Below are 20,053 nucleotides of genomic sequence, written 5' to 3'. Positions count from 1 at the left end.
GAGGGCTACTATGAGTCAATAGATGGCAGTCCATCGCCTAGTAAAAGAGCTGAAGCTGACTAAACGCACCACGCATCTTACTTTTATTCAAGATTAAATATTGCTTAATTGCACACATTAGGATATTGCCTATATGTATAATTATTTAGCTATTTTATTTTAGCTGGATTGATCTATATGTACACGTTGTATAAATATACTTTGCATATATACTTGCACAGTAAACTCAATCTTAATTTCCAATTATTAATTTACACTTGATAATTATGAGTTGTAATCATTATTTTTAAAATTTAATCAGGGTTGCAGCTCAAGACAAACCTTTCAAAATGATTTTCTTAAACTTATAAACAGAATATACTATAATTTCCCAAAAGGCATATTCACTTTTTAATTTTTTTCCTATTCTTGTCATAATTTGTTTTTCAAGAGCTAAAATAATTAAGCAAATCTTCAAATATCTCTGTTACACTAAACACTGGCTTCTATCCTTCCATGATAGTTCTATAAAAGAATAGAGGTGCAAATAGTGAAGAGAATGGCTTTAAAATAGTCCTTCCCACACTTCAAATTTTCAAGATTTGGAATTCGCTAACTTAGGGGAAAAGGGAAAATTAATGCAATGTCAAATCCATTAGGCTATTACTCAATAAAAACATTGATGAAAAACTTGTTATATAGTTAGAGAATGTGACTGTGATCTTGAAAAGAATAATAAGTGATTAGATTCCAATTAAGTTTTAGGCTAAGGATTTCATCATAGTGTGTTAAAAAAAATTGCTACTTAAGCACAAACGTAATATATTCATATGAGTCACATCTATAACATATTTGTGTGATATACACGTGTGTATGTGTGCGCACATATTTATTTATTTATTTATTTAATTTTTTTGATGGGGGTGGATCACATTAAAGATTTTAATAAAACCCAATTTGGGACTGAGGATAGTTGAGGATTTACAGCTTTCTACCGAGAATCTTTAAATAAATTAAACAGTGATAAAAGAGTGTGAAAACAAACCACCTGATGTGCCTCTTGGGCCCGTGATAGACACATTGATAGTTTGAGTCTACTGACTGGCTTATTTTTACGCCATGAGAGGAGAGCAGTAAGAAGACGTTTTGTAAAAACTTCGTCCTTTCTATTTTTACTACTGACCTTCCTGTAAACAAAAACTTTAATACATTAGAGAACAGTTTTTAAACATACTGCATCACTGTGTAATTACAAGAGTAATTTTTATTTTTGTCTCTTGCTCAGCACAACATATTTAATGCATTAAAAGAAATTAGTAGTAGGCCTATGGTGAATTACTGAAATTATTTAAGCTGAATATTAAAAATAAAGTGACTTTATAATATTGAACTTTAACCAAATGATTCCACAGCAAACTATGTTTTCTACTTCTACTTAGCCTAAAATCACAATAAAAGGTAACCAGAGAATTGAATAATCTGAGAGGTATTAAGTAGATATTTATACACTATGAATCAGTCAAGAGGGGCTTAAGGATATGACAGTTGAATTGTTCTGTATGAAAGATACACTAAATGTTTTCTAGCTTCACTAAAAAACATGTGTAAACATTTCAGTAAAGCCAGAAAAATGATAATAGAAGACAGTGTGGGCTGTATGCTTGTGGACTGAAGATAATAATTTTAAAGATGCTGGATTACTGCTATTTTTTCGTTCCTGGCATACTTCTCCCTTTTCATTTAATGAAGGTAGAGTCCAGGAAGACTGAGAAATACCATGGTATAATCATTAAATGGTGTGAGTAATAAAAAAATAATCAAAATCTTTTAAGAACAGCAAGATAAAGGATAGAGTAGTGGGCAGGGGAGAAGAGAAAAAGTGTATTATTGCTTTCTCAGGGCAAAAACTCTTCAGATGTTTATTATCTTCCAGTAGAAGATGCTTGTCTATATTTTATGGTCAGCAGTTCAGAGAAGGGTAAATAGGTTAGGTCTTGGGGAAAATAAAAAAAGGTGTTTCTACTCACCGTTAGGTGATACTGCCTCCAGATTTCTGGGCAAGCCTGGAAAATAAAAATATTGATCAGCTGGGAGCATGAAACAAGGTACTTTACAGCCTGTTGGTTTTGGCATAACCCAGCATCCACCGGTGTCGGTCACAGGAAAATAAGAAGCTTAACAGAAAGGGTCTGCATTTCAGCTTCAAAAACCTGGCTAGACAGTTTAATTGAATTTTACACTGGTTTAACACACTCCCTGCCATTGTCAGAAAGCCAGTAACAAAGTTTTCTCTCTCTTTTTTTCTTTTCAGGTTGGAAGTTTTGGGTACTAAGATGTGATTAAGAGCCATAACTCAGTTAAACTGATAAATGAACAACAGTGGTCAAAATCAATAAGACTCACCAAGCACACCTTTTAAAAGAACATTCTGAACCTTGGTAGTATGACAGAAAACAATTTAATGGCAACTGCTTTTAAGAAGACTTCACTGTGGTTATATATTTCTCACGTTTGGGGCCATCTTTTATCTAATCACTTGCTGCTAACTTTCAATACTCTGTGAAATAGATTAAAAAAAAAAAAAAACCCTCAAGAATCTAACATCCATGCCTTTTCCCTTAGAAGTCAAGTCTTCTCCACCTTTACATTTATAGACATATAACTTTAAAAACCCATTGAAACCTTAATAATTCTGTAAGAGATGGATTTAGGTAACGACAAAACAAACAAAAGCAACAACAACAAAAATCAGTTAGGAGATATAGGTCCTTACGGATACACACATGAATCTTCTTTCCTTATACTTAAATTATGACTTTGTTAAAGAGAACTTCTGACCGAGATCTTTATGAATAGCCGATCAGTTTACTATCTTCTCAGAAAAAGAAGTGTTGAAGACAAAAAATATTTTTAATAACAGCTATATGATAGCAATGATTTTAATCAATTAAACCACCAAGCCAAGTGGCAAATCTTAAAGTGGATGTGAATCTATAGCTTTTATTAAAAATATGTATATACAAAACATATACATATATATGCACACACACACATATGCATACCCAATATCAGAATGAGTTAAATCTTTTAAACCTTTGTAATCTTTGACATATACTTTGCAATAATTCTTTACCTGATTTGTCATTCTGCTTTCATTTATTTTTCAGGGCAGTGATAAAAGTAACAAAGATGATTCACATCATCTAAAAATTTTATGGGCATGGCAATAATTCAGAGATCTTTTGAATGACAAAATCTCTATTGATTATACCACCATTAGTGATTACACACACACACAAAAGAGTAGATATGTTCCAAACATGCTGAAAATTTTATCCATTATGCATCTTAAGCTTAACTATCCAATGTAACTTTCTAAAGAAAGGTGTGTAAATTAGGACTATTTAGTGATCAGCTTTCCAATTTAAATGTCATGTTCATGTAAACTAAATGCCTGACTAAAAAAAGCCACTTATAGACAGTAATTTCTGGATAAACAACACTGATCAAAAGGAAACTACTACTAGAAAGTAAAAAGTAGCTTCAGAAAGCAAAGATCATGTTAGGTACCAAATAACAGCCCAAACCTGTAGGTTTTACAAAAGTTCATATATACATATTTGTGTATATATTTATACACTAAGATCGAATGCACAATATGCCCTTAAATATTCACTTCCTACCTATCATAAGCTTTTTGCTGTGTATATACAATTTGAGTTGGATTACTGTAGAGATAAGCAAGCAGTTATTTATACATTAGTTATGGATAGTTCTTGATTACCACAGTGTCCTCAGAATAATACGGTTGAAAAATCGCAATCACTGACTTGTCATACACTGGCAGAATGCCACTCTACCATGTGACCTTTTCTTGTGTTGCAGCAATTTGGTAATAAAAGAAAGAATTACCTGGTTTTTCAACAATCATCTGATTGCTCTGTACATAAAGATGATGCCCAACACAGAAAATTAGTTCTGAGAGACATGAAACTTTTCTCTTATTATATATTACAATTTAAAAAAATCCTGACTATCTCATAAGTATTTTTACTCAACATTCCCATGCATGGTTTCCTTTTACCATTTTCTATCTATTTCCATATAAGGTTAAAAAGGCAAGAAATATTTTTCACTTCAAAATGGCTATCATTATAAACGTATACATCTTTAATTCTAGATATATGAGCTATAACTATGTATGACTAATGAGCTTTTAAAATGTAATTTTATTTTGCTTGTTGAGGCTTCTATTTCTTTTACCATTCCTTAGCTGTTGCACCTATTTTTCTTTTTATCAAATAATGTTACAGAATGCATATTTATACAGATTGCAGGGAAAATTTAGACGGACTAAAGTAACTTCTATGACAAGAGGATTACTATTACAACTGGAGCTTTAAAAATTATTTAAAAATATTTAAAATGAATGACGGTGGTTTGCTTTGGAAGTCATCTAAGAGGAACAAACTATTAAGATACAATTGTATTTGTTGGTTGTCCTGGTGATCTCACCTTACTGGCACTTAGATGGATGGCAACCCAAAGGGCTTCCTCAAGTCGCACAACTGAAAACACACAAAGTGTACTTGTACATCTGTTTTAGCAATGTGCTACATTGTTTGCCAACTTTTGCCCAACTAGTTTTCCCCCTCTATTGTACTTTGTATAATAAACCATACATGAATAACTGAGTGTTATTATTCATAAAATTCAAAGATGAATCAACACAGTTTGCCACACCAGATGAATTGAGAGTTTATATTGTGCATTTCAACCCATATTGAATTTTATCAGGTGCTAATTATTGTTTTACGAGAACAACGGCTTAGTGCATCTGTTGTTTAATTCCCACTTCCCTATTCTCAAATGTGAACATCAAAGAAAATAAAACACTCAATCTTAAACAGCCCCTGACAGCAGACCAAGACTCAAGTGCTCAATAGACAAGGCCCTTGCCACCAGTTCTCATATTTCCACAACAATGAACAAACACAAAAACAGCACTAAGCGGCCTTTCCTCCTCCTCAGCTCCCCTTGGCCAGTTGTCTGCCTTGTACTAGAGAGAGCCCTTGAACGCAGCCCTGCTGGGAACACAGCACAGGAGAAAGGATTAGCCTTACTAACATGCTAGCATTTGCAAAAGGGAAGAAAAAAAACCCCAGTACTGTATTTGGTATATGAATAACCAAAATGTATGAGCTGACAAGAGACCAGGACAGGCCTGTGGCTCCCCGGGAGAAAATGTAGCTGTGATGAGTGACAGGGCTTTCAGGAAATATGTTCACAATCACAGACAGTGAAGGCCATGACCTAGATCGTTTAAGAGCTTGTCTTGTCAAATTATCAAAAGCTTCTTCCTCTCTGAATAAAGAGTGACATAAGTGAGTGTCAGAAAGCTGCAGGCTGACAAGCCAAGCATACAATAACAGAATGCACGTCACATACATGCTGAACACCGCCACTGCTAGCGGCAAATCTTAATGAGAGCGCGGCCAGCCCAGGAGACTTGGGTCCCTGCTGGCATAGCTACTCATCTCACAAAAATCCTTCAGCTCCAAGTCAGTTAGGCTCTGACACGACAACTACAATTACGAAACACAACTTTTTAACAGAATCCTCTGGTGCTTTGTCAAAGCCTCTGTTGTTAGGAGCTGGCCCCCTCGAGTCACTGCAGCAAAACAAAAGATTTAATAAAACAAGAAATATTCCTTGATGGAGAGTAATATAAATGAAAGAGCATAAAGAGAATAATTTAGTTTAAAATTTGCTGAATGAGAAGTTATGGGAAGAAAAGCATTCCAGCCTCTGAACTCAACCACCATCTTAACTTTCCCATTTGCACATTAATGTAATTTTAGGTGCCTTCATTCCTAAAAAAATGCCTCGACTCTGGAGCCTTGTCAGCAGGATCTTCCTATAATCACAGTTATCAAGTTATCCGATTGTCTGCATACTTTGGTAGTCACTGTGTGTATATATACACACTATTTCTCAGAAACACAAAATACTTGCATATTCCGTGTACATGTACTCTGAATAACATTTCTTCTATAAAGAATATTTTGAAGATACTATCTTGGGCATTAGTCTTCAATAAAAATTCTACAAAGACGGTTGTAAAGTCTGAAATCACAGAAATATACAATTAAAACTCAAGATAAATTACAATTTTAGCAGTGTTTGTTATAACTTTATTGTATAAAAATTTGTCGCTCGTGATAAAGAGGAGCCATAAACATATACCGGATATAGGGTAGCGGTGTGTACAGAATCTATACAATTTTTTTAAATTATTCATTTATTTTATGATTTTTATTTTTTTCCATTATAGCTGATTTACAGTGTATAATTTTTTTTTTAAATTTACCAATCAGTATAGAAAGCCATGCACTGGTTTCTATCTCTAAGCTGTCTCCAAAATGAGCTAGACTTCATAAAATCACCTTTCCATATAAGGACAAATTTTAATCAATCCCTATACTCTTAATCCTCTGTAATCGGGGAAACTGACAAGCTGAATTTTTGACTCAAAGATATTTATTTCTCTTTGATAGTCTCCTTCTAACTTAACTGCAATTATGAGGACATAAAGTTTGTTAGTAATAGATTACATTTCAACTTTATTTGAAAATATAGCAGCTTGTATTTCATAGGAAATTATATCAAAATAATCAACCAAAAAATGATTCATACACATTACACTGTGTTACCTTAAGCAACTGTATTTCCATTTAAAAAAAACTTCGGGAGTTCCTTGAGTTCCCTGGTGGCACAGTAGGTTACGGATCCAGCGTTGTCACTGCTGTGGTGCGGGTTTGATCCCTAGCTCCAGAACTTCCTCATGCTACGAGCGCAGCCAAAAAAAAAAAAAAATTCACATCAGAGAATCACAAATCTCTCTGGAGACTTCTTGATTCTGATTCTAGGCTACTAACATGACTTAATTTTACAACTAGTTTGTAATGTTTATACCTAGTTCTTAGGTAATGGTAAACAATAAGAGAGCCAATAAAATGAACCATGATAATGGAGCAACTAGTACCTACAGCCAAAAGGTAGAATTCAAATTCTGGCTCTATTATTTACTACTTTATGCAAGTGGTAACACCTCAGGTTTCCTCATTGATAAAATGGGGATAAGAGTACTTCTTCAAAGGGCTATTGTAGTGGTTAAAGGGTTGATAAGTACAAAGTCCTTAGAACAACGCCTATTATATTAATAATATGATGATGTCAATTTGGCATTTTCCATACTTCTAGTGCAAAAATTGTCCATAAGGAAATTAGCATTAATAGGGTAGCTGAAATAAGTGAAATCTAGTACGTGACTGTCAACTCTTGGATGTGACCAAGCCTAAGAAAGAGCAAAAATTCAGTTTGAATTGTTGATAAAGACAGGGAGGGACAAAAAAAAAAAAAAAAAAGGGAGTGAGAAGGACATTAAAAATGTAGATTTTATTAGGATTTAGCTGCTTGTGGCAGCCTTCTTTGCAGAAAATTAAAAAAGGAAATCAGAAACATCAATGAATATCTACTATGTGCAAACACCCAGTTTTATATTCAGTTGAGGTCTCAGTAATGTTTTCAGTAGTTCAAATATACAGAGAAAAGAATATTTGATCAGATAATTCTGATCTTGTATTTTAGAGTTGAATATTAGAATTTAAAAATCTTAAAATATTTTGATCACTGATAAAAAACAAAACTACTCTACATCATGCTCAAAGTTGATGTACCCTTCTTCAGTTTACTCAAGCTTATTGATTCCATTTTTTGTTTGTTTTTTAGGGCTGCATTTGTGGCATAGGGAAGTTCCCAGACTAGGGGTTGAATCGGACCTACAGCTGCCAGTCTATGCCACACCCACAGCAACTCAGGATCCGAACCACATCTGTGACCTACAGCACAGCTCATGGCAATGCTGGATCCCTGACCCACTGAGCAAGGCCAGGGACTTATCATGCATCCTCATGGCTACTAGTATGGTTGGTAACCTGCTGAGCCACAATGGGAACACCCTGATTCCATTTTTAACAATGTTTAAACAATAATAACAACCCTGGCTTCCTTATCAGCCTTTCCCTATTGCCTTTCTTTTTTATCGTAATCATAGATTGATCATCCGAAGGCTGGGAAAGTGGGTATTAGGAAGGAGAAACTTTGGAATAGATCCCTATAATTTTGGTAACCTATCTAGCTGGGCATTTTAGTAGTGAGAACATAATCCACGTACACAAGTCAAGAGAGAAGTCTTATCTTCTGCTCTCTAGTATCGTAACTCCCTCTTTCTATAACTTTCAGCACTCAGATCCCCCATTTTTAAACAAATGAACAAAACATCTCCTGAAAAACAACAAAACTCTGTAAACTAGTTCTCAGGGGTGCTATACCAACCTGTTTCCTGAAGCTCATTAGGAGGTACCAGAAGTTTTACACTAGAACTAGAGGTAAGTTTTAAAATGAAAATTTAGAATCTTTTTTCCAAACCAGTTATACAAAGTCCATCATAAATAACAGATATGTAGTAGAACAGTTTAAAACCCCTAAAAGTAATACTAATTCATCTTAGCCAACTACATTATATTGTTTTATTTATAATCATGCCCTGTCATCAGTTCTAGTTCTCTGATTCTCATGGAACTCTCTGGGGGGAATTTCTTCTTCATCTTCTCCCAAGAATCCTACAGCATCCAGGATATGTCAAGTATACAAGTAATCATCTTTAGGTCCAAAATTGTGCTACCTGAGATTTCTAATTTTAGCTCTAGAAGCTTTTTTAAAAAGAACACTAAGGAGTTCCTGTTGTGGCGCAGTGGAAACAAATCCATCTAGTATCCATGAGGATGCAGGTTCAATCCCTGGTTTCGCTCAGTGGGTTAAGGATCTGGTGAGCTGTGGTATAGGTCGCAGATATGGCTCGGGGGATCTCAAGCTGCTGTGGCTGTGGCTGGCAGCTGTAGCTCCAATTCAATCCCTAGGCTGGAAACTTCCATATACCGCGAGTGCAGCCCTAAAAAGCAAAAAAAAGAACATCAAATATTCAAGAGTAATGCATATTCAGTATAAGAACAGAAAATGTACATAAACAAAAAATAAGTCACCTACAACATATAATACCTGAGGTACAACAACTACAAACACTTCAGAATATTTTGCTCCAAATGTTTTTCGACATACAAGCAGTAAACAATTGAAAGCCAAAATTAAAAAAATACCATTTATAAGAAAAATGAAATACTGAGGTATAAATCTAAATATGAATAGATTTGCATATGTCGAAGACTACAAAACTCTGGTAAGAGAAACTACAGAAGGTCTAAATAAATGGAGAGATATACTATGTTCAAGGAGTGGAAGACTCAAAATAGTGGCATTAATTCTCCCCACAATGATCTACAGAATGAACACAATATCAATCAAAGTCCTATCAAGCTTTTTTGTAGGTATAGACAACTCATTCTAAAATTTAAATGGAAAGAAGGAGTTTCTTTGTGGCTCAGCAGGTTAAGGATCGCTACTGTAGTTAAGGGTTCAGTCCACAGCCCAGGAACTTCGGGATGCCAAGGGCGTGGCCAAAAAATAAATAAGTAAATGGAAAGGGAAAAGAACTAGTGACAGTAATTTTATAAAAGAAGAATAAAGTTTAAGGAATCACACTACCTGATTCTAACATTTACTATAAAGCTACAGAAATCAAGACAGCGTGGTACTCGTGTTGGGACAGATACCTAAATCAGTGCAACAGAATAGAGAGCCCAGAAATCAACCCATACAAATGTGGTCATTTAATCTTTGAAAAAAAATACAAAAGCAGAGTTCTCTTGTGGCCCAGTGGGTTAAGGATCTGGTGATGTCACTGCTGTGGTGCAGGATTGATCCCTGGCCCAGGAACTTCCACGTGTTGCACATGTGCCCCCCCCCCCAAAAAAGATACAAAAGCAATTCAGTGGAGAAATGACAGTCTTTTCAGTAAATGGTGAATAGTTGACCATCCATATGTAAAAAAATTAACTTGGGTTTAAACCTAACATCTTAGGCAAACATGAACTCAAAATGGATCAAAGATCGGAATATAAAACACAAAACTAGTAAGACAGAAAAAGAAAGATAAATACCATATACTCTCACAAATATGTGGAATCTAAAATATGGCACAAATGAATCTATCTACAAAACAGAAACAGACTCACAGACATAGAGAATAGACTTGTGGTTGCCAAGAGGGATTGGGATGGGCTGGGATTTTGGGGTTAGTAGATGCAAACTATTAACATTTAGCAAGGGTAAGCAATGAGGTCTTACTGTATAGTACAGAGAACTAGATTCAATCTCTTGGGATAGGCTATGATGGAAGATTGGATAAGAAAAGGGATGTACATATATGTGTGACGGGGCCATCTACTGTACACGAGAAACTGGCACCACATTGGAAATCAACTCTACTTCAATTTAAAAAAATACATTAAAAAAAACCACCCCCATCCCTATCTCCATGAAACCATAAAAACATTTGGAAGATTACACAGGAGAAAATCTTTGTTAACTGCAGTTGGGTAACAAGTTATTGGAAACAGCACCAGAAGTATGATCCACAAAGAAAAAACTAATAAACTGGATTTTACCGAATCTTGAAACTTCATTCTGCTCTGCCAAAGAACTGTCAAGAGGATAAAGAGACAAGCAACAGATTGGGAGAAAATATAAAGAAATCACATATCCAATGAAAGACATACCCTAAATATTGAAAAAAACTCTCAAAGCTCATCAGAAAATAGACACTCTAATTAAAATTTGGGAGAGGGAGTTCCTGCTGTGGCTCAGGGGGTTATGAACCCAACTAGTATCCACGGGGATGCGAGGTTGATCCCTGGCCTCGCTCAATGGATTAAGGATTGGTGTTGCCACAAGCTGTGGCATAGATTGCAGATGCGGCTTGGATCCTGCATTGCCGTGGCTGTGGCTGGCAGCTGCAGCTCCAATTTGACCCCTTGCCTGGGAACTTCCATGTGCCACAAGTGCAACTGGTAAAAAGACAAACAAACAAAGACACTATAGTAATAGAGAACAGATTAATGGTTGTCACAAGTTATGGTTAAGGGGAGGGTGTAACTATAAAGCATGAAGGAGTTTTTCAGGGTGGTAAAACTGTTCTCTATCCCGGTTGTGACAGTGTTTACATGAACCTATACATACTCATAAACTGAATACCAAAAGAAAAAAAATTTATTATTTAAAGAAATAATAGACTTAGATTACTAACTATATTATCCCTAAAATGTTTGTAGAAGCAGCAATAACACACATTAAATTTCAAGGTAAAAACTATAAAATGAATTTTGATTTGTTCATTACAAAAACAAAAAATAAAGATCAACAGAAATTTTAAATTTAGTAGAAATTTAAAAAACTTTTTTTTTTGCTTTTTAGGGCTGCACCTGAAGCATATGGAAGTTCCTAGGCTAGGGGTCGAATTGGAGCTGTAGCTGCCAGCCTACACCACAGCAACAGCAAACCAGGATCCGAGCTGCATCTGCAACCTTCACCACAGCTCATGGCAATGCCAGATCCTTGACCCACTCAGCAAGGCCAGGGATTGAACCCATATCCTCAGGGATATTAGTCCCATTCTCAACCCTCTGAACCACAACAGGAACTCCCTCTCTCTCTTTTTAAACAAAGGAAACAATATGAATAGATGAATAAAGGCAAAGCTAATCATGCATGTCTCTTGGCCCTTTTCCAGTCTATGCCCAGTCTGCTGAGGAAACCCTATGTTAGCAGTCTAGCAGCCTGGTCTATATTAGGATACCCTATTTATCTTTGTTCATATATATAGCTTATACAGAGTTTTTTTTTTTTTTTTTTTTTTTTTACTGAATGAATCATTGTGTAGACATTTGTTGAGTTTTTTTGCCATGTCACCAGCATGAATAAGTTCCCAGGCCAAGGACTGCACCTGTGCCACAGCAGTAACCAGAGCTATAGCAGTGACAACACTGGATCCTTAACCCACTGAGCCACCAGGATACTCCCATTTATAGTTTTCAAAACAAAATGTGTGTACCTTTTAAATGGAATACCTAATTAATTTAATTAGTCTATGATTGAAGCAAACATTGCTTTTTTGTTTTGAATTAAATTTCACATTACAATTTCTAAATTTAAGGTGTACTGTGTTACTTTTGATGTACTCGTACTATAATACGATTGTCAATAAAGCAATATTTATATTATATCAATATAGTACAGTATTATAGATGACATTCATTATATTATATTCTTTACTGCCTGTTACAAGTTTGTAACCCTTAAATACCATCAATCTTATCCCCCTATTCCCACACCCTGGTAATCACCATTTTACCCCCCTTTTTTAAAACAGGTTCAACATTTTCTTTCTCTTTTTTGTTTTTTGGGGGCACACCTGTGGCATGAAGTTCAGCCAGGCAACTTCTGAATAAGCTGCTGCAGTGCCAATACCAAATCCTTAACCTGCTGTGTCACAAGAGAACTCCAACTTCTTTTTATATTCGACATTTAAGTGATATCTATCATACCGTACTTGTCTTTGTGTGACTTATCTTGCATAGCATAATGTGATCAAGGTACACCCATATTGTTACAAATGGCAGGATGCCTTTCTCATGGCTGAATAATATCCCACTGGGTATATATATTACGCCTTTTTAATCTATTCATCCATTGATGGGCACTTGGGTAGTTTCTACATCTTGGCTATTGTGAATAATTCTGCAATAAATATGAGTGTGCAAATATCTTGTCAAAATCTTATTTTCATTTCCTTTGGGTATATACTCAGGAGTGAACTGATGGACCAAATGGTAGATTTACTTTTAATATTTTGAGGAACCTCTATATTGTTTTACATAGTGGTTGGACTAATTTATATTCCCACCAACAGTGTGTAGGGGGTTCTCTTTTCACCATATCCCCTTTCTCCCTTCCTTCCTTCTCCCCCCACCCCCGCCCTTTTTCCTTTTTTTGTCTTTTTAGGGTCACGCCCACGGCGTAGAGAACTTCCCAGGCTAGGGGTCCAATCGGAGCTGTAGTAGCTGCTGGCCTATGCTGCAGCTGATGGCAACCTTGGTTCCTTAACACACTGAAAGAGGCCAGGGATCAAACCCGTATCCTCATGGTTACCAGTCAGGTTCATTACCACTGAGCCACAACAGGAACTCCCTCGTTTTTTGTTTGTTTTTTTTAATGACATATGTAACCACAACATACGTAAGTTCCAAGTCAGGGACTGAGTTAGAGCCATAGCTGTGACCTATGCCACAGCTGTTGCAAGGCCGAATCCTTTAACCCGCTGTGTGGGCTGAGGACAGAACCTGTACCTCCACTGCAACCTGAGCTCCTGCAGTAGGATTCTTAACCCACTGTACCACAGTGGGAACTCCACACTTGCCTTCTTGATAGCTATTCTAACAGGTGTGAGGTGATATCTTAAAATATTAGCAAACCGAATTCACTAAAAGGAGTATATGCCATGACCAAATGGGATTTATTCCAGGATGCAAGAATGTTTCAACATATGAAAATCAGTACGTATAATTCATTATATACCTCAACATAATAAAGGCCTTATATGATAAACCCACTGCTAACATTCTAATCAATGCAGAAAAACCGAGATCAGTTAAGACTGGTTAGTTAAGACTGGTTACAAGTCAAAGTTGCCCACTCTCACCCTTCCCATTCAGTGTAGTAGATATCCTTTGGTATCTGTGGGGGATTGGTCCCAAAGCCCCCATGGATACTAAAATCCTCAAATGCTCAAGTCCCTTACATAAAATGGTATAATACAATGAATACAGTTGGCCCTTTGTATCCATGGATGTGAAACCCGTAAATACGGAGGATTGACTGTACTGGAAGTCCTACCTAGGGCAATTAAGCAAGACAAAGAAAAAGAAGATATCCAAATTGGGAAGGAAGGAGTAAAACTATCACTATTTGTGGATGATTTCTTATTTACATAAAGAAAAATCCCCAAAAGTCAATCAAAACCTCTCAGAACTAATCAATGATTTCAGTAAACAGGCAAGTTACAAACTTGCACAAATCAGTGGCATTCCTTTACACTAAAGATGAAGCATCAAAAAAAGAAACTATCCCACTTACGATAGCATCAAAAACAAATACTTAGGAGTAAATTTAGTGAGGAAGTGAATCTGTACAATGAAAACTATAAGACTTTGCTGAAAGAAATGAGAAGACACAAACAAACGGAATGACATCCATGTTGGTTGATGGATCAGAAGAGCGTTATCTTTTTAAGGATGAGTGAACTCGCAAAGACAGATGCCCATTAGGTCTTAGAATACTTATAGAGGCTGAAAATCTTTTCCATGTGCCATACTTTCCTTCACTATGCACAATTTGATGTAGATGGTCAAACGCAATCAAAAACCTGTATGGGATTTATAAAGTTCAGGGGAGTTGACCTTAGTCTGTAATGATTAGTGAATAAAACTTTTAGCTTTCCAGGTGTTAATGAGGACCTGACTTTCTCAATTTCTCTTACCTCAATTCATAGCTTAGATAACTATGTCCCAGAATTTGTCCTTATTAATGGATTTAACAATTGAATTGAAGTTCAAAGTGAGGTGTATAATGACAGAATGAGTTTGAAATTTAACAAAATTCCCAGTGGCCTGCTGTTCTATTTATCAAAAACTCATGTCTTCCCAATGTGATTGCACTGAAAATTAAGTTCATTCCTAAGCCCCAGAAGATTCTCAATGAAATACTAAAGTGTTACTTATCCTTTCATTTTTAGAACCTTTTATTTTATAGACTGTATGGAGATAATCTTTTTCCCCTTTTGGTGGAAGTTAGGAGTCTGGAAAGGGAACCATCTTTATCTGCTACAAACTTTTAACTTTTAAAGCTTCCATAAGGAAAATATAAACCTACTCTCAATCTGCAAGGTCTATTGAAAGTGACTAATACAGGCCATGAGGCATGTGCTACAGGGGGAGCTGGGGAGGTTAGGGGAATTCATCAGGTTAGTCAGAGATGACTAGAAAGTATACTATTCAGTAGAATTTCAAAATGAGGACTGGTCTCTCTTTCAGACTTTAACTGTGCTAAATTACATATCTTCAGTTAAAAATGTAGACCTTTTTCCCTGCTAAGGTTATTTCCATAAGGTTAACTATTTTTAACAACGAAAAGTTTGAAATATTCATTTATTAGACAATTTGGGAACAGTTCCAATGAATTAGAAATTGCTAATTCTGGGATTTACTCTCTGAACAATGAACATATGAATTTTTACTAACGTTATCATGAGCTTTGCATATACCTGCCAAGAGGATAAGAGATCTCTAAGCAGAGAGACCTACTTAACTTCCTTGAGGTAGGAGTGAGGATACTGTGGACCACCAGGTAAATAAACATTTTATAAGCCAATTCCTTCTCTAGGCAGAAAAGAAAAGGCCGCAACCAGAAACAAAAATATCACAAATGACAAGGCTCACCAGTAAAGGTACATATACAGTAAAGATATGAAATCATCCACGTACCATTACGCCACCAAAATCAGAAATTGTGAGAAGAGGAGGGTACAAATACAGGACACTGGAGTTGTACTTGCAATTAAGAGACCAACAACTTAAAATAATCTAGTGTATATATATATATAGACTCTTATATGAAAAATTCAGAATATAAGACAATTTGACAACTATACTTTTATTAAGCAAATCAATCCCAGACATGATCCCTTCCTTCAAGAATGTTAAAATGCTACAAAAGGGAAAAGAAACAAAGTATATCTAGCCTATGTCTAATTTTCTTTATCCTCAGAAGTCAATTCAATGTTCAGGAGTTAGAACTACATATTTAACTGCACGTACACATCGATCCATTATAATGATATACTGCTGATATTTTAGTTTCTTCAGAGAGAGAGAATCTTTTCCTCAAAATTATTCCCTTCCTTAGCATTGTGTTTTTGTATATCTAAATTATTTTGCGGTACCTTAAAAAGAAAAAACTTAAAATTTTTTTTTTTGGGGGGAGGGCAAATTTACACTAATTTTTTTACTCATCTACTCTTACTTAGGCATTTCATTTTCTTAGGTAGCTCTAATGTAAGTCAGTGGTTTGTCCTTACGTCAATTAAGTTCAGCAGGAAAATTAGTCTATGATTATTTGAATTATAAATTTCAAATTACTATGGGAATCTTGTTTTACTTTTTCTTTTCTCGAATTTGTCCTTTCAAGCAACTGAAGATACAGTATATAGTATATTTCATCACAAAATAATAGATGAGATTTTTCCACATGAAATCTGATAAAGAGTGAATCCAAGACTAAAAACACGGGACTGCATCAATACCTGTAGTACTGGCTGAAAAAGGAGATATTAAAGAAAATCATTTGAAAAAAACAAACAAACAAACAAACCAAAAAAACAGATGCTGACTCAGAGACATTGAAAAACTTATGGTCTCCGGAGGAGACAGTTTGGGGGGTGGGGGGATGTGCCTGGGTTGTGGGATGGAAATCCTGTGAAATCAGATTGTTATGATCATTATACAACTACAGATGTGATAAATTAATTTGAGGAATAAAAAAAATGAAAAAAAATAATAAAGAAAATCATTTGAGAGCAATGAAAAAATTTTTTGGGAGGAGGGGGCTGCACCTACAGCGTGCTTAAGTTCCTGGGCCAGTGACTGAATTTGAACCACAGCAATGGCAATGCCTAGTCCTTAACTGCTAGGCCACCAGGGAACTGCACTTAAAAAAAAAATTGATTACTAAAGATAGTGAGAGGGAAATAAGAAAAATGATTTCCTTTGCCTTAGAAACTTCATTTTATTTTCTGTATAGTATAGGTATTACGGCTTTTAAAAAGCCTGTTGGCTGTAAACCAGCTATAATGGAAAAAAATAAAAAAATATTAATAAAAAATAAAAAGCCTGTTGAAACTTGATTTGAAGTATTATTGGGAGATGATACCTCTTAATGAGTCAAGGTGAGAATGTCCAAGCCTATACATTGATATGCAGGACTGGCCAGCTTTTAGAAGCATCTGACCAGAGCGTGGGCAGGTTAAGTCAGGTCTATGGTCCCTAATTCCATTCATTTGCTTATTTAATAAATGCACTGAGTTCCTATATGGGTAACTGTTCTAGGAAAGGCACTGTTCTAGAGCTGGAGATAAAGTAGTAAATGCATCTGAAAACAGATATGGAACTTATAATCTAATTAGAGGAGACAGAAAAATATATAGAATGTAAGATCTAAGCGTCCTGGAAAAAAAAAAAAAAAAAAAGCAGGGAAGAAGGGCAGGAAATGCTGGAGATGAGGAAATTCGTCGTTTTAATTAAGGTGGTCAGGGAAGGGCTCTCTAAGAAGGGGACATCTGAAAAGAGATGAGGGAGTGATTCACTGGGAACACCTGGGGGCAGAGTACTCCCAGCAAAGGGGATGGCAGGTAGAGGCAAGATCATGACTGGTCTTTCAAGGAGCAGTAAGGAGATCAGGTAGAGTAAGCAACAAGGATGACTACACAGATGTCGTCAAGAAGCCACACTACATGTGGCCTTGTTGGTAATTGTAAGGACTTTAGCTTTTACTCTGAGGGAGAAACAAAGTCCTACCTGAGGATTCTGAAGAGAGAACTGATGTCATCTGGGATATGTTTAAAAATGACTACTCTAGTCACTTGCTAAAAACAGACTATAAAGGGGCAAGGAAGCAAGGAAGCAATTTAGGAGGCTATTAGAAAACTCTAGGCAGTAGATGCTCATGGCTGTGCCAGGGTGAAAGTGGTAGAAATGATGAGAACTGGTCAGATTCTGGATTATGCTGTGAATCATTCTTTCCAGGGTTAAAACAATGTATTAAATCGTAACACACTGGAACAGTGACTTTCCATGAGTGGAAAAGATGATAGAGTCAAAAGGGAGTAAGAGTCCAGGAATGGCTATAGATTTCCTTCCTTATTTTGCCCTGTCTTCGAGCATAAGTGCAGGTATGCAAGCAAACAGTGATAAGAAAATACTGACCCTTGTATATGTCTCAAGTCCATATGATTACGGGAAAACTCACTAAGCCTGGATCAGGAGTTCTTATGACATTACTCTGCAGCTGGTATTTCCAAAGACAGGTGACAGATATAGATACTTGGCTCCCTCCTATGGTCTATGTCATTTTCTATACGTTCTGCCTTTCATATTACAGCAGAGATGTTTTTGAACAAAGGTAGAACTAATAATTATTAAATAGACCAAATATATGAATTAAGGAAGTCTTTAAATTAAGGAAGTCTTTAATTCAGATCTTGGCTTGGTTATTCGGCTCAATGACTGTGTTCCAGCCAGTCTTACTCCTGGCCAGTAATATCTCAATAAGACTGTGGAAAGACATACGAATGCCATTCCGTGCTCCTTGGAGTAGACTAAACATAAAGTAAATGCCTTTTCTTAAATAAGTACCTGCAAGCAACTATTCATTTTACATATAACAAGTATGAAATAACATATACCTGTACTAGGTATTTTACATTTCGTGCTGGAAATCCCCATGATTAAACTAAACTTAAAAAAATTACAAAAACTAAAAAATACCAGTGTTCAAGGAGTTCCTGTTGTGGCTCAGAGGGTTAAGAACCTGACTAGTATCCCTGAGGATGCAGGTTTGATCCCTGGCCTTGCTAAGTAGGTTAAAGGATCTGGCGTTGCTGTAAGCTGAGGTGTAGGTTGCAGATGTAGCTTGGATCTGGTGTTGCTGTGGCTGTGGCCGGCAGCTGCAGCTCCGATTTGACCCCTAGCCTGGGAACTTCCACATGCTACAGGTGTGGCCGTAAAAAATGAAACAAAACAAAACAAAAATACAGTGTTCAGTTTCATGTATGTAGTCACTGAGGAGACAGTTACTGAGCACTAATGTCTATGTGAAAGCATTCAGTTTACTGAGTTCTCACTTTCATAATAAACTTTTGAGTTCCTAAAAATATTTTAGTATACAGTAATAGTTGAGATTATCAAATATTTAAAGAAATAAATCAAGTAAAATATGTCCTATGAAATAGTCTCCCACTACATTTAAAAATCTGACTTAAAGCAGTGACTCAAGTGTTGAGGATGCCACAAACAGATGGCATTTTATTCTTATATATATGATGGTTAAAGGAGTTATTTAGTATGAACTGGAGTAGAAGACTGAGCAGGGAATTTGAGAAAAAACTGCTAAAGAAAGGAAGAAAACTGAGGAGGTTTGAGTTTCAATTTTATCTGACACTGATCAACTCAGTCTTTATGCTTTAGTATAAAAAGGTGACAATCTCATCAATTAACAGAAACCACCAAGGGGGGATGGTCTTGTGAGAAGCACAGTTTTATGGTATCAAAGACTTGATTTTGTGGCTGAAAATCAACATTCTGTGCTGTTCTGCTGATCCTCAGAGATTCCTTAAAGAGCTGAAAACTTAAACTATTATTTATTTGGAAAATATTTTTCCTCATCTATTTTATAAATTATATTGATATTTTAAATAGCATTGAGTTCATTTTCAAAGTTGTTTATTAGATCCACAATATCTACAGGTTTAAGACAGAAACTTGAGAGGAATTTCTGAGCTGGTGTCAAACTGATAACCTCTAGACTGTCAGCAAGTGAACTTTCTCCATGTACATCATTTTAGCTTTGAGATCCTGGGCAAAGCCTAACTTTACAATGTCTGTTTTCTCTTTTGTAAAATGGGAGTAATAAATAGTATCTATCTCATATGGTGGTTGTGAGGATTATAGAAATGACTTTGATGCAGTCACAAATATCTACTGAGTACCTACTAAGCGCTGAGAATACAGCAGTAAGCAAAGTACTACCTTCTCCCCCCAACAGGTAATGAACTTATGAGCACAGTACTTAAAACATTGTAAGCATTCAACTAATTATAGCTGTTGTTATTCTGGAAATGTCAGATAGCTCGCAGAATGGGAATCTGTGTGCAAGACAAATGTGTATAGACAGTTTTAAAACAGAACTGCCATATGATCCAGTAATCCCACTCCTCAGCATATATCTGGAG

The 20,053-nt window shown here is 35.9% G+C and overlaps 1 protein-coding gene across 3 annotated transcripts in view; it reads right to left on the bottom strand.

The window, feature by feature from the left end:
• ZCCHC7 (zinc finger CCHC-type containing 7) overlaps positions 1 to 20,053 on the bottom strand; it is a 247,831-nt gene that overhangs the window by 27,266 nt on the left and 200,512 nt on the right. For all 3 annotated transcript variants that reach the window (XM_021066106.1, XM_021066112.1, XM_021066118.1), the window contains exon 7: positions 2,007 to 2,042. In XM_021066106.1, the coding sequence (XP_020921765.1) occupies positions 2,007 to 2,042 (36 nt within the window). The remainder of the gene's footprint in view (positions 1 to 2,006; positions 2,043 to 20,053) is intronic.

Source organism: Sus scrofa, chromosome 1 (genome assembly GCF_000003025.6).
Source record: "Sus scrofa isolate TJ Tabasco breed Duroc chromosome 1, Sscrofa11.1, whole genome shotgun sequence".
Classification (NCBI taxonomy): Eukaryota; Metazoa; Chordata; class Mammalia; order Artiodactyla; family Suidae; genus Sus; species Sus scrofa.
Note: the sequence above shows the minus strand (reverse complement) of the source record. Positions and strands in the feature narration are given on the sequence as shown.